Source organism: Myotis lucifugus, unplaced genomic scaffold (assembly GCF_000147115.1).
Source record: "Myotis lucifugus unplaced genomic scaffold, Myoluc2.0 scaffold_0, whole genome shotgun sequence".
Taxonomy (NCBI): domain Eukaryota; kingdom Metazoa; phylum Chordata; class Mammalia; order Chiroptera; family Vespertilionidae; genus Myotis; species Myotis lucifugus.
The window spans coordinates 61,784,244-61,810,100 of NW_005871048.1; the positions used below are offsets into that span (position 1 = coordinate 61,784,244).

Below are 25,857 nucleotides of genomic sequence, written 5' to 3' on the forward strand. Positions count from 1 at the left end.
TAAAACCTTTTTACTTGCTAACGATGAAATTTGCCTTTCATCTCTCAGTACTTGCTTTCTGCCATATTGATCTCTCAGATCTAAGGGTTTGGGTGCTTAGAGGTTTGGCATTTCTCTTTTTCCAACTGATTGATATTTTTCCCTTTTAGATCAAGTTGCCATATTATCCTTCCAGGTGTTAATGCTCTAAGACTTTAAAGAATTTTTTTTAACTTATAACAACTAATGGTCAACATAATTTTGAAGATGTTTTCAATGTTTGTGACTGGTGCCAGGAGAATAACATTTAGGTGCACAGTTACTTATCCATACTTCTGAAATCTAGAAAGATCTGAAAAAATAGAAGTTTTTTTTTACATTATTTTTTTTGCACAAATTAATTTGGTGACAGAACCTGACCTGAAGGGATGCAAGCTATTTAGAGTTTGCAATAATCTTATGCAGAAATATTAGCATGTTTGAATAAGGGTGCTGTGCCAGAGTCTGCCAGGGCTGTTACAAAATATGCCAGATAACTTCCTAAAATATGAAAAATTATGAATTCCAAAATACATCTGGCTGCAAGTGTGGGTTAAGGAATGAAGATCTGAATTAAACTGGGAAGGTAAAGACTTTTCACTTACTTGCTAATTTTCAGCCAAAGTCACTGAGCCAAGGGAAATGACAAAACCGTGGATGCAACTTTACAGGGACAACAGCTGCAGTGACCTGGCTTGCTCTTCACTTCAACAGAAGGCAAGTTTCTTGCTCACTTTTGAGTGTCCCATCTGAACATCATGCTCCTCTAGCCAGGATAGTAAATGAGGCTTGACCCGATTACCAACATATTGCTTTATTTCTTGGTGGTAGTAAATTAAGGCTTTCTAGATTCATACAGCACGCAGTGATTTGAACATTAGAATTAAAAAAACAACAACAACAATGAGCATTCAATTTAGCAGAGGCAGGAAGGAAGCAGTTTTAAAACAGATAAATTTCCTATGAGGCCTTTTGTTTGGTCTCTAAAAATCTGCTGAGCTATTTCCCCAGTAACCTTTGTCATGGATTCACACCCTAAGGGGAAGCAGAATGGAAAAGAAGGTTGAGAAAAAGGGAGAAACTGGGAAAGACAGTATGTGCTGGGCAGTCAGTATGGAAGTTGGTTTTGTCTCATGTTTGGAAGACAGTTTTGATGATGTGGTTAGGTGGTGGTGATAAAAATATTTGTATTGTGACTCCCCTTCTCTGGTTCAGGGAACCATTTTGGATCTCCCGTCTCATTCTGGGAGTATGAAAACAGCTCACTTGGAAGACCCCAGTGCCATGGGTTAGAAACAATCCTTTGTGACTCAAATTCTGAAACGTTAGACAAGGTCACAAGTCACAGAGCAGGGGAATGCTATCTTCAACCCCTTTTATGGTGCTAAGCTCTATGGCTATCACTAGATACTATCCCCAGCCAAACAATTCATCCCCCCTCGTGGCCTTGATTGCATATCTAAGTTGTTGAGGATGTTGACTGGAGAGAAGACACCACCTCACTCTATCTCTTTCCCAACATAAGACAAAGGAAAGCAGGGAGCCTACAGTGGGAGTGCAGTTGTCGAGTGGTGTGTAAGCTCAGTCTGAGACAAATTCCACATGCTTGCCCTGGAGATGCAGAGATTCTGGGTTTGGATGGTGGACGCTTTCAGAAAGAAAGGATGAATGGTTTGAACAGTGATGAAGGAGGGGCACGGCCAGAGAACAATTTGGGAAAGGTCATGTGTTTATTAACAAAAGGCAACTCAATTACATGAAAATAAGCAATGGAATTTCTTCTGGCATCCTGATTTCACATGAACGAGGCTAGCAAATGGATTTCTATCCAAATAGGACCATTTAAAATTTATACTTGGCAGTTATTTTAATGTTCTATTCCAAGGGCCTGGCTGGTGAGCCAGCGCCAAAAGCCTTATCAGTGTGTCCCCTCTTAATCTGTCTGGCATTTTCGAGTGAACAGTATCTGAACACCTGGAAGCCTGCCCTGCATTCTTCGACAAAGAACATGCAGACAGCCACAGGGGAAGGCACACGAGGTGGCAATCTGCACAACGAAACACTGTGACTTAACCCCAGCAGGCTTCATGTGATGAAGTCTGGACGCACAAAGAAATAAATAGATGAGAAAAGGAGAAATGTGATCTGCATGACAACGCACCGAGGTGTCTGTTCCTGCCAGCTGCAGGGCAGATGTGCCTGATGCAGGCCACATGTGCACTGCAGGACATGTGCTCTTTGGGGCCTTGCTTGTTAGTTAAAAACGGTGAGGGTCTTTCCTCCATTAGAAAACTCTCCGTTTGAAAGATCAACTTGACTGGGGGATGTGGGCTTTGCTGTGGTTAGGAATTTCTTGGTGGTAGGGGTGGGCTGATCTAGCAGGGTGGGAGAAGATGCCCAGGAGACTCACCCATCCAAAGAAACAGGGATGGGGTAATACTCAGAATGGAGTGAAGGGCACAGAGGACACTGGTGTTGGCATTTCTGAATCTCCCGAAAGCATCCATAGAACTTACACTCTTGGTAGAGGTAGTAGATGCCTCTTGTGCTCTAGGCCACAGTACTTCTGTTCATTGACATCTCAGTTCCCTCAGTCCTAAACTGGGCATGAAGCCAATCCTGGAGCTGGATGGCCTCTCGTTTAGTGCTGGCAGCCGAAGCCCAGAGCGGTCAAATGCTTTGCCTGAGATCACAGAGCTCATTGGCAGCAGAGCCGGGGGCAAATGCAGGTCTCTCCTCCTGCACCATGCTGCTTGATGCAAGAGATTCTCTAAACAGGTTTGCAAGTACTTTACATACACCAGGCGCTGTGGCATGGATTTAACAAGAATTTGCTTGGGTGTGGGATTGAAGAGTGTGGCTTAGGCCAATCAAGCAGTTTAAGGGGGAGGGGGTGAGGAGAGCATCATTATCCCGATAATGTGTTATGGAGAAGTGAGGAAATGAGGGATGGGGGTGTAGGCCCCTGGAAATGTGATCAGGAGGAGACAGAGGCAGAAGGGGATGTTTCCAAAGCCACTGAATCAGCTTTCTGAGGTACGTCTTTTGTGAGCACAGAAACTTGCTGCAAACTACCTGCCCTGACCAACAAAACCGTTTACTGCAACAGACCTTTGTCCCGCCCACCCCACCCCCTTCCTTTCCATGACCTCGGCTGCCCCCGAGACAGTAGAAGAAAACAAAAGCCAGATGCCTAAGAACCTTCCTGGAAGAAAGAGCTGTTACGAGTGGGTGTCGGTGCTTACATAGGCTGCTTTAAAAACACACAGTTCCTTTTGTTCATGGCTGTAGGAAAACAGCGGCGGCCGGAAGCTGTCCCTTCAGAAGAAGGCAGGGTTGGTGTGCTCGATGACGCAGCGCTTGCAGTGACGTTTCACGAAGCGCAGCGCCTCCACCGACACCTCGCAGTCCTGGACGTTGAGCAGCTGGAGGTCGAAGCAGTTGGCCGCCACGATCTGCAGCCCTTGGCCCGTGATGCTCTCGCAGGACTTGAGGCTGAGCCGCTTGAGGTTGAAGCAGTTCAGGGCCAGGCACTCCAGGCCCGTGTCCGAGACCAGAGGGCACTTGCCGATGTCCAGGGACTTGAGCTTGGCGCAGTTCTTGGCGAGGTACTCCACGCCGTGGTCCGTGATGCCCTCGCAGCCCCGCGCGTTGAGGTAGCGCAGCTTGCTGCAGTACTTGGCCACGTAGCGGATGCCCACGTCGGTGACCCGGCCGCAGTGCGCGATGCTGAGGTACCGCAGGCGCGACTCCAGCTTGGCGATCTCCCGCAGGCCGAAGTCGCTGACGAAGCGGCAGTCGCTGACGCTCAGCTCCTTGATGGACGGGCAGTAGATCATCAGGTAGCGCAGGCCCTCGTCGGTGAGGCGGACGCAGCGGCGCAGGTACAGGTGGGTCAGCTGCGTGCAGTGCGCCGCGATGGTGTGCAGGCCCTCGTCCTCCAGCACGAAGCAGTCCGTCATGTCCAGGTAGCGGATGGAAATCTGTTTGCCATGCAAGGGGGACAGTTTAATGGAGGCCTCCCGGGTCAAGCTGATGCAGGTCACTTTGGAGCACCCTACACAGAGAGACAGAACACATGCTCAGAGCAACCGTGGGGAATGGAGGGGTGGGGTTGGAGAAGAGGGGCTGCCCTGGGTGGGGATGTCACAGGTTCCTGCCCTCCCCAGCCCGATCCCCTTCCCTACTGGGCCCCTGCAGAGAAGGAAAGCAAGGATGGATTCTCCCTGTTCATTGATTTTTTACAAAAACTATTTTGATTATTTGAGTTTAAGGGGGTTCCCAGGCTTTAGAATCAGAAAGGCCATGGTTACAATTCCAGATCCATCCCTAGTTGGCAGACATTGGGCAAATCAAGCCCTTTGAGTATTTCCTTCATCTTAAAATGGGGATGTTGACGTTCCCTGAAAGGTGGCTGTGAAGAAGAAATGAGACCGTGTAAATACCTGGCCCTGGTCCTGGAAGCTCAGTAAAGGTTGGTTACTTCTTCCCTGTAATGGTCTGGTAGCTCTCTGGTCCAAAGAAGTGTGATATGTGAGAGAAGGTTTGGTCCCGACCTCAGGTTGGCTAAAAGAGCTCTGACTGGGAGTCACACATGGTTCAAGTCTGTTTCTTACGGCTTCAGGCAAGAGGCCTAACTTTTCTATCTCAAGACTCTCCTTACAATACAGGAATGAACAGGTGGTGTGCCTCCAATATACGGAGATAATGAGGATGCAGCCAGATAATGGATAGGGACATACTCTGAAAACTCTATGGGAAATACAGGTAGTTATTAGTCCAACAAGGTGACCATCTGGGGATTCAATTCAATCCTCTTAGGTGAAGGAAGAGTAATCATGTCATCTGGATTATTGTTCTAGCCTCTCAAACAGTCTCCCTGCCCTGCCTCACCCCAGACCTTCTAGTCACTTCACAGCTGCCAGAAAAATTATAGAAAACAGAACTGTAATCATTGCCCTGACAGGTTTGGCTCAGGGTATAGAGCGTTGGCCTGCGGACTGAAGGGTCCCAGGTTCGATTCCAGTCAAGGGCATGTACCTTGGTTGCGGGCACATCCCCAGTAGGGGGTGTGCAGGAGGCAGCTTATCGATGTTTCTCTCTCATCGATGTTTCTAACTCTCTATCCCTCTCCCTTCCTCTCTGTAAAAAATCAATAAAATATATTTAAACAAAAAGACAGAACTGCAATCATGTCACTCTGCTCAAAGCTTCTGAATGGCACCCAGACCCCAGAGTAAAATATACGTCTAAGGGGCCTCAAGGACGTGCGCCTGGTGCACTCTGAGCATGGCTCTTACTCCTTCGACCCCACTGGCCTCCTTGCAGACCTGTAACATTCCCTCCTGCCTCAGGTCCGCGCACTGGACTGGGCTCCCCCAGATCTCCATGGGCCCATACCACTTCCTTAGGTCTCTCAGCACATGTCAGTTTACTGGACAATTCTTCCCTAATTACCCTGTGTGAGCCAGTATCCCCTGCCTGGCTCCCATTCATTTGCAGCGCTCTGTCTCTCTCACTTCGTGGGATTATCTATAAGTGTTTGCTGTCCCACTCTGGAATGTCAGCTCCTGAGAAAAGGGACTCTGGGCTGTTCATTGCTGTTTCCCTCACACCTGGATCACACTAAGCATCTGTAGAATGAATGAATGAATGAATGACCTATAGAGTGAATAGAGTCTTCTATAGGAAGATCAGGTAGAAGAATCCAATTTCCAACATTTAAGTGTCCTCAAAACTTCAACCCTGGCTGATGTATATTCACATTGTAAAACAGTTGCCTATATTTTATTATAATGCCTTTCATTTGCGTTGAATTATGAAGTTTACGAAGTGTTTTTATAAACCATTTCTTACCTGATTTTTAAAACAGTCCATTTTACAGATATGGAAATTTAAGTTCAGGAAGATATCTTTAGATGCCTGTCTAAGCATTATTTCTAACCCCTTTCCCAAGAACATGCATGTGTATGTATTATATTCATATTTACACTATATATCATATAATTATCATATACTTACATAATATATGAAACACTTATTTCATTGTGTAATTAAGCTCACTATACATTACCATGTAAATGTTCACAGTGTATTTTTAGTGTGTAAGTATAAATAATTGGTATGCATAGTCTCTATATTATATAAATAAATGCATATGTAGATAGAGTTTATTATACTACATAGACTGCTCACTTTCTCTCTGCTCTACCCGAATCCCTCTGGCATGTCTTAAGCCAGGTGCCTCACCTCGGGCACCTCTGTGTTTCTCCCTTATATCCAAGGCTTCCAAGCAGCTACACAAGAGTACTAGCTGGGACTTTCCTCCCACTTTTTGGCAGGCTGCCCAGGAAATGCGTGTAGAATTCAGGTCCTGGGAATAACATGGCTCAAAAGCCACGTGCTACCAAGTCAAAGAATCTCAGGAAGGAGTAAAGCATACAATGCAGCCCTGGAGAACAAAGATGCGACTCATCAGAGGCAGCCCATGCTGCTCCAGTGGGCTCCGTGGTTGGTACCCCTGAACTTTGGCTTTGAAATCTTCCTTTGTTTTGAGTTTCTTTTTCTAGGTTGACTGTAATCCTGCTTATACTGAATTTATGTATCCACTGTAGTGGCTGCCCATCTCTGATGCCTGGGAAGGTACTTTGTTTTTCAAGAGTACATGACAAACTTTGTTCCATATATATTTAAAATATCTAGCAAAATCCAGGAAAGATACTGTATTTGGTTCAGGGAAATTTAGGCATTGTTTTTGAAAATTAGTTTCAAATTTAATGAAATGCCAGTTTAGCTCAGTTTTGGTAAATAAACTATTGTGATATGCTTATATTACTTTAGATCAATACTTTTTAATTTTAATGTTAGCCTTAATTTTTACAGATCTGTGAAGCTGGGTTGAAAAGAAACTGGTCCATCGCTCCATAGGTGATATCTATGGCTATTTCATGCAGTCATACATTACAGACATAGCGAGAACCTTAGAAATCATCCTATATAACCTTCGTTTTTAAAAGTGGGGGCATCTCAGGCTCAGTGAGAGTGTTACTTGTACAGCCAGACTAGGGCAAAGTTTCTCGACTCCTGATCCACTGTTGGTTCTGTTTCTCTGGAGAACCCTGACTAAACATTTATAAAAGGTGATATGTGATAATTAAGAAAATATTACAGCTGGTTATAGTTATTTTCAATGACTTGAAAAGATAACTTTCAAGGTGGGCATTTTTGATTGCTGGGGATGGGAGAGGAAGTCTCTCATGTCCTCAGGGGGAATTAAGATTTAGACCAGCAATGAGTCTTCCACAGTCAAGCTTATTGCCTTTGAGAAGGTGGCCACTGTCAGAGGCCAGCTGTAAGAACCAAGGAGAACAAGACATAGATGAGATCACCTCTGGCAGTCCTCCGGCTGTCCCCGCTATCAATATAGCAATTCCCAGATTCTCTCAGAAATGGAGGGCACCTCTGTGATAACAAATTCATCCTTATGGCTTGTTGGATCTTTCAAGTCCATATACCTGAAAAGCACCCCTCCCCGCCCCCCGCGTCCCCGCTAGTAGCTGAAATTCTGTATTTTGGCAAGTTACAGATTCCCCTTGTTATGGACTCTATGTACACCAAGCATGTCAAACTCGTGGCCCGCGGGCCACATGTGGCCCACAACGAATATTTTTGCAGCACAGCCAATATAACGGTGTGAGCAGTTATTTACAATTATGAAAGGAAATAAGTCTCCTGCCAGATCCAGAATTACTGACATTCACCTTGGGTCAGTTTTGAAAGTAATCACTGTGAACAAGATTTCCCCCGAAGTAGGAAAGATAGTAGCAGAGAAGAGATGCCAAGTGTCAGGGAGAAAACATTAATTTTATCATTATTCTTGTTCTTTTTTTTATACTATACTTTTCAAAATAAACCTACGTTTCTATGAATATTGAAGCTTTTGTTTTTTTACAGCCCACATAAACTTAAACCTTGTTTATTTGGCCCATGTTAGCCTTTGAGTTTGACGTGCTTGATGTACACATATCACAGGAGGGCTTTGGGAGACATATGAGGCCCTATACAAATATATATGGACTTCTAAAAAGTCAGATTACTATAGAGGAAGGGCATTACGACTTACATACCAGTTAGTCAAAGGGGCTAAGCAGGACCCACTCACTAGGCTAGAAGCCCAGGTATTTCCATTCTCAACTAGCCAAAGTAGTTTTTGCATTGAATTTCAACAGGACTCCAAAAGAGAGGGCACAATTGCTTGCGGCCTGTATCAGAGTTGTATGGGGAGTCCCTTCAATGAAGATGGGGATTCCAAAAAGAAATAATTTTCTAATTGGAGGAAGGAAAAGAAAATGAGGTGTTTATAAAAGAGGCCCACAATGCCCAGAATCTTAGAATGTTAGAGTCCAATCCCTTGTCTTTTTTTTTTTTTTAAACTGAAGAGGAAAGACATCTAGAGGAAGCTGCGAATTGTCCCAAATCACAAGGTCTTCAAATTAGTTTCCACCACATCACAATGCTTTCTCTTTCCAGAATTCCTTGGAGGAAAAAATGTAAGAAAACCTCTCGGTTTCCTGCTTCATTATGCCAATGGCTGCTCAGGACTGAACATACGGTTACTATGGTTTTGTACTGACGCCAGCTGAAGCGGGGAGCAAACAGTCGCTTGCCAGCAAAGGAAAGAATCTGCAAAAAATAATTGACTGTCATCTGAAATATTTTCAGATGTCGGCTTTTGAAAGAGAGAGCAAACTGAGAGAACTGGCTTTTACCTCAGGGATTTTTTTTTTCAGGGTATCATTTACCTCAGATGCTTGTAAATCCCAAATTCTGTTTATTTGCTGGTCCCAGTGGTTTTTACTTCTTGACCCCTCCCCAACTATCCCTGAGGTTGTGGCTCCTGCTGTTCATTTCTTTTAACTCCCTGATGCATCTTACACACTTTAGCTTCTCGAATGTTCATCTTTTCACTGGGCAACAGATGAGATAAAGAGAGGCTGTTAGTCTGGCCGGATCCACATCTGGCGCCAAAGGGTGAGTCTGGGTTTTGATTCTTCCTGCCTGAAAGAGGTTTTTGAGCAAAGCAGCCATGCTGGGATTTCCCTCACTTTTTAAAAGAACTAAAGGCTCCACTCAATAGGCCTTACTTCTGCATTATGTATTTGAGGATTTTGCTTAAGAAAGATACAAAATCAACCCACAGGTGAGGAGACTTGGCGCGAATATAAGGAGACACTTGGCCAGGATGGGTTTTCTCCAATGTCTGCAAAATGGCAATCATGAGCACGGCCCACAGCACAGCTCTCAGGCTCAATAGAACACTAACCCAGGGACATAAGGACCTGTGCCTGTGATTGGACACTTGGTTCCCATGATCTATGGTTGCTCTGAAATAACTGGGAGTTATGGGGAGAACAGACATTGAAAAGTCATGCTAACTTGGAAGAGCCATACCAAAGATGCCTCTAGTTCTTCTAAGAAGTTGACATTATTGATGGAAGAGATACCCCTGGCCTCCAGCACCATTCTATAAAATAAAAGCCCAGCAACCGAAATGGCGGAATGACCAGAATGACCAGAGATCAGAATGACTGTGGTCCCTCGCCCTGGCTGACCCCTCCCCTCAGCAGGGACCTGCCACCCTGATCCAGGGTCCCCCATCAGGGCAGGCCGGCTGGCCCCCACCCGTGCACCAGGCCTCTATCCTATATAATAAAAGAGTAATATGCAAATTGACCCTAACAGTGGAATGACCAGAACGACTGCTTGACCATTGACCATTGACTTGGTCCCTTTCCCTGGCTGGCAGGCTCCGATTGCCTGATGGCAAATGGGGAACTGGGGTGGGTGGTGGTGGTGGTGGGGGCTGGGGAGCGGGAGGAACGGCTAACTTCTCAGTCCCTCCCCCCAGCCTGCAGGCTCTGATCACCTGATGGTGAATGGGGAACTGGGGGTGGGTGGCAGCGGGGCGGGGAGGGGAGGCAGGGCTGGCTGCGGGCAGCCAGGGAAGATGGCCCTGATCGCAGGCCAGACCTAGGGACCTACCTGCACACAATTTTCGTGCACCGGGTCTCTAGTGATTACATAAAGACAGTTTCTCTGGAAGTCAGCTCCTTCCCACCTACTCTCCATCTTTAATGGTTATCAAGAAGTGGCCCCTCCCAAGATGGCAGGTTGGCTGCCCTTTACCTGACACATCCAGGTGCTCCAGGTTCGGGCAGAGGGACACCACGTCAAACACGGCCTCGTTGGAGATGTTGTAACAGCCTGAGACTTCCAGGCGCCTGAGCTCCGGGCAGCACTGGGCGATGGTGTAGAGCCCTCTGTCCGTGAGCCGCCGGCAGCCACTGACAGTCACGGTTTCCAGCATGAGACAGACGTTGGGTGTGTCCTGGCACAGCCTGCGGGTCAGCACCTTGAGGGCGCGGTCCACGTTGATGGTCTCGCCCGTCAGGCGGATAGTCCTCCAGAGCCGCGGGTCCCAGGCCAGGTTGTACCAGCGGCGGCACACGCGGGCACAGCGGCACAGCTGGTTTGTGGGCAGGAAGGAGAAGATGTGGACCATGGAGTGGTCCGGGAGCCGCTCGATGCTGGCCTGCTCCTTCTGGGGCCTGGAGGCCAGCCGGATGAGCGGGTGGGTGAGGCGGGTGGGGGGCGGGTCGTGGACCATGGCCACTGTCTCCCCCGTGATGGAGGACGAGGAGGTGGATGAGCCCCTTCCATTCTGAAATCCCGGCAGGTTCGGTGGACATATCAGGGCTGGGCTGGGCGTGCTCAGGGTGCGCATGCTCAGGTCGGAGTCTGGCAAAGGACAGAGAGCAAAGGGTTAGTGACGGCCCCAGAGGAGCCCCAGGAGGCGGCAAATGTGGGGTGACCTCCTCATTCCACGGATCCCCATCCAGGGCAGACCCTGCTGAATCCATCACCAGAAGCAGAAGCTCATGCAAGGTTTAGTTTCAGAGAGGAGCTCATCTTCTGCACCAGGGATGGGCAAACTTTTCCCTAAGGGGCCAGATCTGAAATATTGGAGGCACTGCAGGCCATATGGGCCCCGTCTCTGTGGCAATTACTCAACCTCAGTGTTGTGCAAAAAGCTGCTATAAACAATATGTAAATAAATAGGCATGGAAGCGGCAATAAACTTTGTTTTTTAAGAACAAACCAGCTAGGTTTGGCCTAAGGGCCATAGTTGGCTGACCTCTGATCTACAATTAATGGTGAGTATCTAAAGGGCACAACTTCAAAGTTTCATTATTTCTATTCTGGAGGGACACTTCATATATTATGAACACGAACTGATTTAGTTTCCTAATTATATTTTGGTTAGGCAGAAAATATGCTTCATTTACAAATGAGGAGCATGAGTTTCAGAAAGGAAGTTGGGCCAGTGGGTGTAGAAAAAGTTTGCTCTCTTTGTCTCACCTGCCCCCTAGCATCTGCCCCCCCCCATATTTTGATAACTGAACCCCAAAGGAGAGGACCCAGGTCTGGGGAGCACCCCTTTCCTTTGTTAGATTTCAGGTTGGTACTTCTAAGCCTTGACTATACATGGCCATATTTATTTTTTCTTCTTATTAATAACCCCTTCCCTTTGCATTTAAATAATGTGAGTTAAATTTGTTCCTTGGAACCAAACAGATCACTTGATGAGGAAGACACAGTGGTGTTAAGTTTATGAGGAGTTATGTTCTTCAGAATACTACTATAAGGAGTCTGCTCATTTCATATCCCCCTATCTCAATCTAGATGTAGGAGAAAGAACTTATTCTCTACAAATATATCTGTATTATATATTTTGCATTATAATGGATATATTCATCTAGGAAGACATTTATTTTCTCTACTTATGTTTATATATTTTATATATTTTGCATGTGCACGCACACACGCATGCACGCGCACACACATGTGGAGCCTACCTTTAAAAGATTGAGATAGAGATAGATAGATAGATAGAGAGAGAGAGTAGTTTTTTTCTCCAAAATAGAAATTTCTTCATCTGAAATAGTGAGTTGGGCTAGATGATTTCATTTCAAAGTCATTTCCAGCTCCAATTATAGTTCTAAATACTTAAAAACTCTATTGTTGTGTGCCTTTCCACCTTAGGACTTTTCAAACACTCATTTTTTCAAATAACTTCCAGTAATAACATACAACACACAAAATTCTGACACCTACATCTCCACTGAGTGTCTATTTGCAGTTTTCATATGCATATACTTTTTGTACTGCAATAATTTTCTTCTGTTAGTTTACTGCTTTATAACCTAACACTGAAAATGTCCTTCACATGTCCACAACTTTGCTCAGGGAGCATCTTTGAATTACTGTCTTCTCTACCTCACTGCCTGCCCCTTGAAATCCAAACACCCTTTGAGACTGAGCACAAATGCCTTCCCCTCTAAGAACACTTTCCTGGTGTCTTTGGGACATAATCAATTCCTTTCCCTTTGAGTCCTCATAATATAGGTATCTGTGAACTTATCTTCCCCTAATGTGCTTGCATTGTATTAATTTCTCAATTTTGCATCCCTCCTATATCCCACATCCTTCGTCACGAGATTTTATAGCTCCTCTCAGGCAGAGTATCTCTAGTTTAGTGATGTTGGGCTTGGCTACATGACTTGCTTTGGCCAGTGAATTGCAGGGAAAGTGATGTGCCCAAAGCCATTGGTGTGGTTGGGCATGCCTGGCTAGTCCACTGATCTTAGGATGAGGAGAAACCAATGGAGCACACAGAACTGGCCCCAACCTGCTGCTGAGAGTCAAGCTCAACCAAGCCCTGCTGGGGGCAACCAATGCCCAGATGAAGCCACAGATGTGTGAGCTAAAATTGTGAGTTGTTACACAGCATCACTGCCTTTTATTACATTAAAAACTCCTTTGAAACCAGAATTAAATCATTTTATTATGTGTGCTTGGTAGTATCTGACATGGTTTATGGTGCATAGTAGGTGCACATAAATGTATTGATTTAAATGAAAATACTTATATGTTTAAAAAATATTACAATTTCTAGCTTGGCATGTACTTTTATATCCCAGGGGCATTTTAAATCATTCATAAGAAAAGAAATATGTATTTTTTCTCAAGATATCGTAAGGAACTCCCCCCCCCCCGCCAGCACTAAGTGGGGAAAGGGATACCTCAACTTCCCGAAAACCGAAAACATTATGACATTGTAATATAAACAAAGCAGAGAGAAAGAATATGGATTTAGAATATGAATTTGGAATATTTTGTAGGTATGAACTTATTTTCATATCTGAATACCCATTCCAAGTGAATTTCTACCTATCTGATGTCTTGAGGGTAAAATCTGCCTGTATCACTAAGGTGATATGTTTTGGGCTAAAACACAATTTGACAATAATTCTGAGAGGATATTATTGCTAATTTTAACACATTGTATACATTTATATAAAACTTAGCCATTATATTGTATCTTTCTTTACCTTCTCCCCTAGGCTAATGGTGAATGAAGGATAGTATATGGAAGGTCTCCATACTGCCAGACATTATTTTGAGCAGGGAAAATAACAGAACTTGCAATATGTGCTAAATGAAATATACATTTCCAAAAGCTTCTATCAAGAATTAAATTCATTGATGTCTGCATCAAGTGTCCTGAAAAATCTCAGAAGTAACTTGGTAACTTGACATGATGATCATGATGAAATGGCACATAGTAGTCTGTTTAACAGCTTCCTTGCCTGCTGCTTCTGTGGCATCCACATCACCACAGGAGCAGATATCACCCACAAAGCATTCTTGGCAAGAAACATTGCAAGGAGGTGTACACAGAAGGCTCTCAAACATTTATGTGAAGCTAAGATGCCCCTTGGAATGCCAGGAAAAGGAATACCCAAACTCTCAGGAGAGGAATACATCTTCATAACATAAAATATTTCCAAAATGTAAAAGGCAAGAGGCCTTGTTATTTACCAAGACCATTGTTTTCCCTGCAGACATTCTTTGAGCAAACGTGTTTTTTTTTCAAGAATAAGTACATGAATTGATAATGTAATCTTTTAAAGGTAGGTTCTACAGATTATTTTGTGATAGGATGGATGAGCACATGGAAGGATGGACAGAAAGATAGACAAAGCTATTAGAGGAAAAATTTGCAAAAAGGACATGTCTGGTTAATTACAAATATAAGGATTAGAAAAGAAGTTGCCAGTTATGAATGTGTAAGACTCAGAGAAAGATAGAGATAAACTTGCAAGTATCATGAAAACAGAATGGGAGAACTTAAAGGAGAAATGATCACACACTTCTTCAATAGGACATGAATTTTGTGTCTAACTGTGTCTCCTAATAATATTGAGAAGCTGGATATATTCAAAAGATAGAAATAGAACTACAACAAAAAAACACCCAACCACGTAGCACTGATATTTGTAGAAAAATATACAGATGGACTGCAAGGAATACACAGGAACAGAGACTGGGTGTTAAAATCCCTGGGCTGCTGCAGATTCTTAGAATACAGATTTATAGGCAGAAAAGAAAGTAATGATTCCTTCCTTCACTGAATCATTTAACACACATTGTTAATGCAGCCCGAATGCCCAGTAGGGGTCTAGGAAGGGAGGAGTTTTTGCACTTGACTAGATTATAAAGCAAATTTCTAGTCCACCTCCTTTCTGCATCCACCACAGTCCCATTAAAGTACATCCTCAGCCTAGACTCTGACCTCCCCAATCCTTTAGGGAGAGAGAAAAATGAGTCCATATTGAGAATGCATTCAAATTACCCAAAATCCAGGATGGTAAAGGATAGAAAAGTTTGTACATGTCTGGGAAAAAAGTCAGTTTTCCTAAGTGTCAGCTGGAGACAATGGATACAGAAGCTCCTGGTAGTGAAAAACATTGTAATTAAATCATATTTTTGTTGAGCTTTTGGATTTTCTCAAAAAGAGTATAATCTATAACACAATAGAGATTCTAAGTCAAATAAATATAATTATACTTTTATATTGATGTTTTCAACTGTTGTCTAAGAGATAGTTGATTCTTTAAATTTTAAGAGCTTGTGGCTTCATTAATAATAGAAAACATTTCCAAGTATGTAATTTACATGAGAACACTATGGTTTGTGTTCTTAAGTTACTTTTAAATATGTAAAGAATACCAAAAAGCATAGCTGTCTTTTTTCTGGGAGGAAAAAAATACCCTATAAACTCTTTTTCTCATGGTTTCGGAGTCCTGGAAATTTTACATCTTTAGTAATTACAGTATAGTAGAAAATATTCAAGGCATCTCATACACACATGCTTATTAGACACATTTTCTTCTAACTAGATAGCTGCCTGTTTTGTACAAGTTTTTATTTTCAAACCACTGCTGTTTACACTCTAGGAAGTCATATTTACATTACACTGGCCTTTCAAAGTCAAAATTTACAAAGCTACTCTGCGTGTTCCCCCTCTGATTACCAAAACTTTGGTGCAAGATGCTTTCTATTATAAATGGTCTTTCTACTCAAGAACTCTTGCCATAAAAAGCAAGGTTTCTTTTCTTAGCTTAAACTCAAGCTTTAAAAAAATACATCTATAAAACTCAGCGAGTGAAGAAAAATACCATCTGAAGGATCTTTTTTTTTCTTGTTTTATTTCAAAATATTTTTTCTTAATGTGGTTCACTTTATATACACACCTAGGACTTATTTCAGGAATTGGTTGCTATAAAGTGGAAATCTATATAGACCAGATTATCTTGCATTTTTCCTGGAGGATTTACCTTCGAGATTCCAGGGTTCTTGTTGGTAACACCACCCCAGGATCAGATTATGAATAAGACTCTGTCCAAGAACAAAACACCTGCTTTGTCAGTCACCTGGACTAGTCCCATGAGGGCAGAGCTATGGTGATTGATCCCTGATATCTTGAGGAGGAGGAGGAGGCTCCTCTAATATCAGGGTATATGGTCCAGTCCAATGCCTGGCTCCATATCTATGCCTGGCCACCATGTTCTCCAGTTTCTGACTCTGAACTGAACTGAGAGCAGGGATTCTGTTTTGCCCTTTAGCTCCTATAGAAGGAAATTAGTCATTGCTAAGGAAACTATTAAGCCACATTGTTTAAAAGTCATAAATATAACCAATGCAATGTACAGAATGGCATATTTGGACTCTGCAACACAAATATCTAGAAATAATCTTCTAGGAAATTTATGCTTGACAAAAAATCAGGTGGCCTCAGAAACTATGAGCCCTGGATTATTATAATTTATCAGCCTCCTTATGGCTTTTCTCAGCCTTGAAAGGATAACTTCTTGGTACCCTTCTTTTTCTTAATGTAACATGCCAAAGGGAGATGATCATATCCTATTTATTTTTCAATGAAAAGCAGGGTGTTTAATCTCTGAGAGAGAGTACCATGCTGTTAGATGCTAACCTTCTCAAAAGGCAAGGGTAGAGCATGTTTTTAGAATCCCTTTCAACATTTATTAACCTTCCTTTTTTTTAAAAAAAAAGCAGGCCTCAGATTCAAGGTCATTGACAGATAGCAGCATATAGCTAGCATTTAATAACATTCTTACTAATTTGGGTTTTTATTTTTCATTAAAATTTGTTTTTATTTTAACAATCATCCTCTACTTGGTAAGTGATACTGGTTTTCCAAGTAAGGTAATGTTGGAATATTTGGTTTTTAAAAGTAAACATTAAGTTAATGTTTACCTTAAAAAATACTGCATGAATAATAGTGTAGGGGATGAGTAGATATGACAACAATCATAACAGCATTTGTAAGTGTCTGAAGTTCAGGAAATGCTGTTCAGGTGGAAAGAACATGGAACAGATGAAGTTGGATTCCTTTCTCTGCTCTACTACGTGCAACTGGTATCCTCTGAGGCAGGTCAATGGGATTCATGAGCCACAGGTTCCCCTTTTGTAAAGTGGACATAATTCCACCCACTTCGCAGTGTAGTTAGGTGGACTCTATGGAAAAAGTGACATTGTTGGCAGAGGCATTGAAGAAAAATGATACAACCTCTACTGAGGACTTCGTAGGGAAGAAATTCTGCACCCTCCTGCTCTGGGGCATGTTATTCTGGGTTTCCTGGCATAGTGCCATCTTTATAAATTCCTTACTGTTATCTCCAAAAACCTTTGAAATGTTTTTCATGTCAGCGGGAGGGGTTGGGGAGAAGAGGGTGGAATAAAAATAAAGATCCACAGTTAGAGCATAGCGTACTAACACCGGGTGAGCAAAATATGGCCATTGCATTTATTGGTAAAAGAATATTGTCACTGTGAAAGCCTTTTCTCATAGTTCACTTAATAAATATGTTTTTCTATGACAATGTGGGCTGCTCTCTCCTTGAAATGTCTCCTACGGCTCTTGCACCACCATTCTCTCTTCTGTTTTTCTTTTCTCTTTCTCAGGTGTTGTTTGCTCACACTCTTTGTGGTTTATCACTTATCTACTGGGGTCCCCCAAGGCTTCATCCTTAACACTTCTCTGTTAGCCTCTGGCCTACCCCCCAAAATTCACAAATCAGAGCCCCTGCTCATGTTGTTCTCCAGGCCCAGATGGTCTATTCCTCCAGACTAACTGGTGGATTCTGTCACTTCTCAAGTCCCAGGTAGGACATTAGCTTCTCTGTCAAGCCTCGCCAGATGCACCCAGGCTGAATGACTGAGATACTTTTAGTGTTTCCATTGAATTCAAATATGTCTGCACCATAGCCCTTTCCACACAGTGTCTCTCCACCCACTAGACTGTGAGCACCTTGAGGCCAGGTGCTCTCTCATTCATGTCTGAGTCAGTCCAGAGCTTCACCTGGATTCAGCCACCCAGAAAGCGTTCAACTACTGCACCAAAGGGGATGCCCTTTGCTTGGTCCTGTAACAAATCCCTTTCAGTTTCTTTTTGGTTCTGGTGGGAAATATTTTATAGGAACTACTTGGAAGAACCAGATGTTTCAGATTGAAGAAGAAGTGTACTTCATCAACATTTTATTTTTAGGTCTTTTTTTCTCTTCCCCTCCACTGAATTTAGGCTGAAGATTGTACATACACTTAGCTTAATAAGATTAATTTACTCAGAAGATATTTAAAAAGACACCTGCACACACAAAAACAATCTCTTGTAGCACCCATCATCTGAAGGGCCCAAGAGCCGGATTCTCGGTGCTTTTGTTTTCATGATACTTGCTATTACAGATTACTCATATTACGGCTCACTCCTAATCATAATAAAACATGAATGGGTAAAGGGGGGGAGGATAGGGACATCTGTAATAGTTCCAACAATAAAAGTAAAGTTAAAAAAACAACCAAAAAACCCCAAAACAAAAACTATGAAATGCACACAAAAAAAGAATAACTCTTTTACATTGCCTAGAATTGTAAGGCCTATTCTGTTAAAGTTTAATTACCAAAGATGGAACAGGAACTCTTCCTGCTCTGTCAATCCTTCCCCCGCCCCCCAAATGATTCACACATCACTTGTAGTGATCAGAACTGGCTTTTCCTGCTCAGTGCGGGAGAGACAGTCATATTTATTCACTGCCCTCCAGAGAGTCACTTTGCAAAGCCGGGGCAGTGAGCCAGCTCTTGTCTTGACAAAAGCAGAAACACAGATTTTCATGAAAAGACCAGCAAATCTATATTTTTCAACCTTCCAGTGGCACTTTATATGGCAGCCTTAATTATTTTCTATCTTCAATTGTCAGATAATGCTTTCGCCTTATTTCCCCATGAACAGTTACGAAATTCCAACGTTTGCATCTTTCAAAGCTCGACTCCTTGTATAGTATTGAATTTAGATTCTGGTAAAGAGAAACTTATAAATTTTCAGTTCACAGCCAAAGCAGGTCCCACAGGGAACGGCAGTCTATCTCACAGATTCAACTTTCTAGTGAGAAAGAAAAGAAATTGCACTAAACGTATAAACATGTAAAAGATCAATAATTCATCAGAATGTTCTTAAAGCAAAGCAAATCCTTGCATTTCCTTAGCCATTTGAAAATGCAATACACCATTGTTTAAATTATTTACAATAATTTCTTTTAATGTAAAAATATGTATAAAGGATTTATTATGTACAAGACACTGTTCTAAGTTCTATAATAAATACTGATTTATAAATGCAGTATCCCTATTGCCATTTTTTAAATACTTGGGAAAACCAATGGCCAAATGATCTCAGGAGAACATTTCATTCTCTCTCGACTGTATTGTCAAATAGAAAAGGTAACAACAAAAGGAACTTAATACATTAAAAATTGCTTTATTGCCTTAGCTGGTTTGTCTCAGTGGATAGAGCATCAGCCTGTGGACCGAAGGGTCATGGGTTTGATTCTGGTCAAGGGCATGCACCTCAGTTGCAGGCTTCCTCCCCGGTCCCAGGCTCTGGTCAGAGCGTGTGCAGGAGGCAATTAATCACTGTGTTTCTCTCACATCAATATTTCTCTCCGTCTTTGCCTCTCTCTTCCACTTTCTCTAAAAATCAATGGAAAAATAGCCTCAAGTGAGGATTAAAAAAATTGCTTAATTTACCTGCTAGGATCTGTGTATCCTGGTGGGTGGATGAGTACCTGTCACCGACCTGGCACACATTTTGCATGCGGAGTCCCCTGAGCCTACTACAGTCCAAGTTCATAATCTCTCCTGAGAGACCCCAGGGCCATCCTACAGGGTAGGGCATTTCCAGTGAAAAGACCACTATTCAGTAGCACAAAAACTGACTTTTTGATGGACTCCTGGCTCTTGGGGGATGGGACTTTACATGGCTGGCTCACATGGTCCCCATTTTAGACTATGTCATTTTTCAAACCTTAAATCACAATTTTTTTTAGGAAGCCCTAATTTTAAAGGGAAATTAATAATAACCTTTTGGCAATTCAGTTGCAGAGTAGAATTCAGACAAAGTGAAGTACTTCTGGGAAAACCTTCCACACCAACTGCATAGTTATTTCTCTATAGAATGAGTACCTTTCATCAACTTTCCAGTTCACCTATCTCTCAACCAATCTATAATTTCTGGGTCATATATTTCTTTAGAAAGGTATCTATATGTTTATATTTTTGAATATATCTCTTAACAGTATTTGGATCAAGATTAAAAAATATATCCAAAATTTAGCTCCTAATGATAACTTGTGGAATTAATCAGTATTTAAAGCTCCCGCTTAGTCCCAAGATTAAAAAAAAATGCTTGGAGTGGAGGTTGGGAACTGATTTGAAACATTGGAGATGATTCTATCCAGGATTATTTCCTGTTCAACTTGTGCTTTTAGTTCCCTTTTAACCAAATTTGAGACTTATAAAGCAAACAGAATAGTAGATTCAGGTTCATCATTTATTTTTTCTTAAAAAATATTTTTATTTATTTCAGAGAGGGAGAGAGAAAAGATAGAAACATCAATAATGAGAGAGAGTCATTGATCAGCTGCCTTCTGCACACAACCCAGGCATATGCCTTGACTGGGAATCAAACCATGACCTCCTGATTCGTAGGTCAGAGCTCAACCACTGAGCCATGCCGGCCAGGCTGGCTCATCATTTATATTATTACAGTTGACTCCTTTTATCCCTGGGGGATACGTTCCAAGACCCCCAGTGGATACCAAACCTTAACTATGCTATGTTTTTTCCTATACCTACCTATGATGAGATTTAATTTATAAATTAGGCACAGTAAGAGATGAACAACAATAACTAGTAATAAAAGAAAAACTATAACAATATACTGTAATAAAAGTTATGTGAATGTGGGCTCACTGTCTTTCTGATAACCAATCTGATAACTGAGATGGCTACTAAATGACTAACGGGTGGGGGACATATACAGCAAGGAGGCGCTGGACAAAGGGATGATTCACGTCCCAGGTGGGATGGAGCAGGACTGCATGAGATTTAATCATGCTACTCAGAGTGGAATGCAATTTGAAACATCGGTTGTTTATTTTTGAAATTTTTCATTTAATATTTTTGGACCATGGTGAAACCACGGAAATAGAAACTGTGGATAAGGGGAAACTACTGTATTTCGTACACTAGGATGTTTCCTATTCAGTAAGTTACAGTTCTAGGAAGCTATGGCTTGATCTTGTGACATGGGTCAGGGTGGGGGTAGGGGCTCATGAGTAGATTGGGAGGTAACCTCATCCCCTCCATCCTGCCCTCTTCATTCTTCCCTTTATTTCCTCCAAACCATATTGAGATCCCCACCCTGCTCACATAGGTGGACCACTTAGTCTACCTTCATAAATTTAGGTCTGAACTTAAAAATACTCTATTTTATCAGCAAATGGGAACATTCTGACATATTCCAGGCTGGTGGCTTGAGTTTTCCTTAAATTTTTTTGTAGTTATATTTGCTCATTTGGTTTTAAAATACCTTTATTAAATTAGTAAAAATCAAAGATTAGCAAAGATGACAAAAACATTCAGAGTAAGCACTCCACTCAAACTGAGGCACTGAATACCCATATCACCAATTACGGCAGAGGTTGGGATTATACGAACAGATGAAAGTAGTATATGTGGAAAGCTCATTGGAGCAACTTCCTCAAGTCATCTGGACACATTTTTCTTTTAATCAAAGCATTGATTTCTTCCTTGTATATTATTCAGTTGTCTTCTGTCAACATAATGGCAGCAAATGGTGAAAATGTGCTGGATCAAAACATTAGGCCATTTAGGTAATAATAATTGTGTAAACATAGATGCAATGGTGGGCACTTTCTGCTATGAGGACATTAAGAGCTCTGGGACTTTGCATGTTGGGGCATCTGTGCCTTATAAGGAAAACAAACTGATAACTTCATAACTTTAAACATCCTGTCCTGTCCCAAATATTAAACATATGCTCTAAGGGGGGAAAAAGCACATGTGGAAGCAAGAAAACCAATATAAAACTGTCACCGTGCACTCCACAGGCACAGAGAGAAGGCTAGGAGGGACAAGATGGGAGGCAGCTGCATGGGACCTTTTCCATTTGGACACCAATAGAGAAAGCAGGGTCACTGCAGTGGAGTGCTTTGGGGGCCTAATTAAATGAAGTTTTCCGGTCATCTTATAATTACATCCCTTTGATGGTCTGCACAAGGAAAGTTAATAGTTATTGAAGGTTGCAGTTAAACTTTCTATGCACTTGCATTCTAAAATGAGTGTTATTAACCCGAAAAAGTAAACCTGTACAATAGATAGCAAGGCATGGAAATCACATTCATGCCTTAAAAGTCATTCAGAATGCAAAGCTCATCATTTACAAACTCATGGCTGAGTAGTTGGTGCCTTGTGCTGGGTATGATTAAAAATGCTCCTAGAGGTGAGAGAATGACTTAGGCCTTGGTTCTACTAAAAAAGGGTAATGCACTGTGCGAAATTCATGATATGACCTAACTCTGGCTTTATCAAATTCTTGCTTGCTCTAATGTTCTGTGGTTCACTTTGGAAAAATCTTGTGGAGAAATAAATTATGACTTATTAATTAAAAAAAGAGAGGAAATATATGGTTCTTTGGGCATCATTATATGGTAAATTGTACAGTAGAGTCTATGGCTTTTAGAAATTGGAGTAGCCATTGAAAAATCTATTTCTGGAGTGACAGCTAAAGAATCCATTTCTGATTATTATAACTTTTTCGTCACATGATCTTGAAGTTAAGTAGGTTTCTATTTGATATTTTTTGGAAGAATTTAGGTTTTAATAAGAATCCAGAGGTTTGTTCTACAGAAAATTAGAAATCTGCTAATTGGGCAATGGGTGCAGAGGCTGACAAATATTATCAAAAATTATAGTAACTAACTTTTTCTTCGTTGAACCAAATTATTTATAATTCAATGCGTCAACTTCTACTCACAGGCTTCAGTTTATTGGTCCACTTATTATTTGATTGGGAATATATATGGTGTTCTCCAATGTTTTCTCATAAGATTCTAGGGTTTATTCCTTTGATTTATTTTCATATGTTGCTTGGACTCTTCTCATGGGCTCTTGTTATATTTCTTTCTATAAACTATTTTTTTGGAGGCTTTTTTTGTACCTCGTTCTCTTTCAGGTCTCTGAATAGTCCCTGATGAGGCCAGATCGCATGGCATTGTCCTTCCAGGCTTGTCTAATACATTGATACAGTGGTCCCCACTGTCCCCTGTGTCTTAAGTATTGTGGGAGCAAAACCAAGGTATTTGTATTTATTGTTTCTTGAATTATTTTATCAAGTAATTCAGATAAAAATTTTAAGCTTATAAAATGTTGATTTTTCAAATCTATTTACCTCAACGACAACTTCTTTTCTGTGTAAATGATCTTATATGCTATCATTTTAAGCAGCAGAACCCTTAAAACAGAACAATATTTCAGAACATGAAATTAAAAATATTGTAAAATACTGTATCAACTAATAGCATGATTAATAGTTTACATATGTATATATCTTATATACCTTTATATATCTTACACACTTTATATAAAGATGTATATACACACGTACATATACATAATAAATATATATTCTTAGTTTTGAATGAGCTATGAATTATTCAGTCCTTTTCAAAAACAGGCAAACAAAAAAATCCCTGTGAGAAACAGAAAGAGCTGGACAAAAAATAAATACTTGGCAGGAGATGAGCAGGTGCAGTGAAGTGACTTCCCAGCTGAAAGGAAAATAAACAGAGGACTTGCCGTGCAAATGCATGTGATATTGAACAGGTTCACAGTAAGCGCCGAGCTGCAGTTCTTCTGTGGCTATAATGCAGTGGTTGAGCCAAGAACACACTGAGTTTTATCCAGGCGTCTATGGAAACTCTTTCAGGTGGAGAGCTAAATCCTTTGACACATATTTTTAGCTTGAGGCTAAAATCTAAATTTTACCATAAAGACATTTTTCACGTGGCTATGCCCAAGGACAATTTTGTTGGAATCAATGCACAAATGCCCTTTGAGAATGATGAGTGCTCAAGTCAAACTCCTCATTTCTCTCTTCTTACACTGATAGGAAGGGTCTCTCCTTTTCTCTTTCTCTCTCTCATACACATAAACATTATGTGTCTGTCAGTCAACCTGGCTGCAGGCTGGCATTGCTCTACCACAGAAATAATGACTGGCTTCACAGATTACTGTTGCTTATGCCCCCACCTTCCCGTTTTCAAGTAAATGAACAGAATTTCCAATGTATGTGGGGAGAAAGAGGCTGAGTCATTTCTGTTCCACAAGAAATGGGTAGCTGGGTAGCTGATGGATAGTTGCTGCCTCAACAAATGTTCTAGCTTGTGAGGTTCCCGGCTGGAGCTGGATTCATTCTGTGAGTGTCTGCTCTGAATAGGGGTAGAATCCTGGTTTCTCCTTCTTTGGATGTGATAGCTATACTAAACAATGTTAAAGAGAGATCTTTATATTCATGAGTTTGGAAACATGGTATTTATATGGGGGGAGGTACATGGGGATGGGAGACTGGCTAGATATCTTTGGTTATTTATTTTTTTGCATACCCATGATAAATGACTTACATTTGTATGCTGGCTTGGCAATGTGCTTCGTTATTATTTGCACAAGCCACAGTGACATTATGAAAGATATTTAATAATAGCAATAGTCTCCCAATGGGTTTCATACCTTTCACTCTTTTCCACTCTAATCCATTCTGGTTGGATCAATCTTAAAATACACCTGTCATCAACCCACTCCTTTACTCAGCATCTTACATTGCTTTCCCCATTGCTTGCTGAATTCAGACTTCTTGCCTGCCCATGTAAGGCTGGCCTTGTTAGGGAATCAACACAAATTTTTCAACTTTTTCTGCTAGTATCTCCTTTGGTGTGGCCTACCTCCAGAAAACTGGACTATTCACTGTTCCCAGGAGCATGATCTAAACTCTCCCCTGCTCTAGTTATCCCCTCTTCCTTGTGTAAATTTATGTCATTGCTTTAAAATCCTTTCAGACTTGATTCAAGTACTGTCTATTTAATGAGCTACTGCCTGGGTCCATCAACATATGATGTAGGGCTCATTTAAACTATCACAGCACTTACCATCTTAATTAAAGCATGTATTTATCTTCCTACTTATTAGGATGTAAGCTCCATGATGACTGGTACCCTGATTGTCTTGCTCAACTCTTTTCCTAGCATCTTACAAAAGTGCCTCATACTTAATAGATATTCAACAAGTATTTGCTGAATTAATAAATGAAATGAGTAAAGTCTTTAGATTGAGCTCTTGGCGTTTTTCTTTTTATTTCTTGCAAGATGAGTGATTGCGTAGAAGACTCACATATATTTGTTGATCTTAGAAGCCCCTTAAAAATATTTGCTAAATTAGGAAAAAATGCATTTTCCCACTATCTACACTAATAAAAGAGAAACATGGTCATTAGTGTACGACCGCTACCCTTCCCATTGGCTAATCAGCATATCCTTATGCAAATTAACTGTCAGCCAAGATGGCGGCCGGCAGCCATGCACTGAAGCAAGCAGGGAGGCTTGCTTGCTCCAGTGACTGCGGACTCCAACGTTCCCCACCTAACTTGCCGGCCTCTCAGCTGCAACTCTAAGCAACTATGTACTATGTTGCAAATAAGAAGCTAAACAAAACCCCAGAAACCAGCCGGACTGAAAGCCAGCCAGACCGCAACATTGTATCGATGTTTTCAGCAGCGAGGCCTCAGAGGTAAAGCTGGCCCAGAATAAAAAAAAAAAAAAAAGAAAACAAGGAGCGGTTGGGAGCTTCAGTCACTCACCAACGTGAAAACAGCCCTCAGCCCCTCAGCCAGACTGGCCAGGCACCCCAGTGGGGATCCCCACCCTGATCCAGGACACCCTTCAGGGCAAACCAGCCAGCCCCTACCCATGCACCAGGCCTCTATTCTATATAGTAAAAGGGTAATAT

General features: G+C 41.8%; 1 protein-coding gene across 2 annotated transcripts in view; it reads right to left on the bottom strand.

Annotated features, from left to right (window-relative positions):
• Positions 1–816: 816 nt before the first annotated feature.
• FBXL7 (F-box and leucine rich repeat protein 7) overlaps positions 817–25,857 on the bottom strand; it is a 318,017-nt gene continuing 292,976 nt past the window's right edge. Inside the window, exons 3-4 of one of the 2 annotated variants that reach the window (XM_006081497.3) lie at positions 10,204–10,815; positions 817–4,075 (exon numbers count right to left, since the gene is read on the bottom strand). In XM_006081497.3, coding sequence (XP_006081559.1) covers positions 3,339–4,075; positions 10,204–10,815 — 1,349 coding nt within the window. In that variant the 3' untranslated portion in view covers positions 817–3,338. The remainder of the gene's footprint in view (positions 4,076–10,203; positions 10,816–25,857) is intronic. The other variant, XM_006081498.3, reaches the window with a different exon arrangement.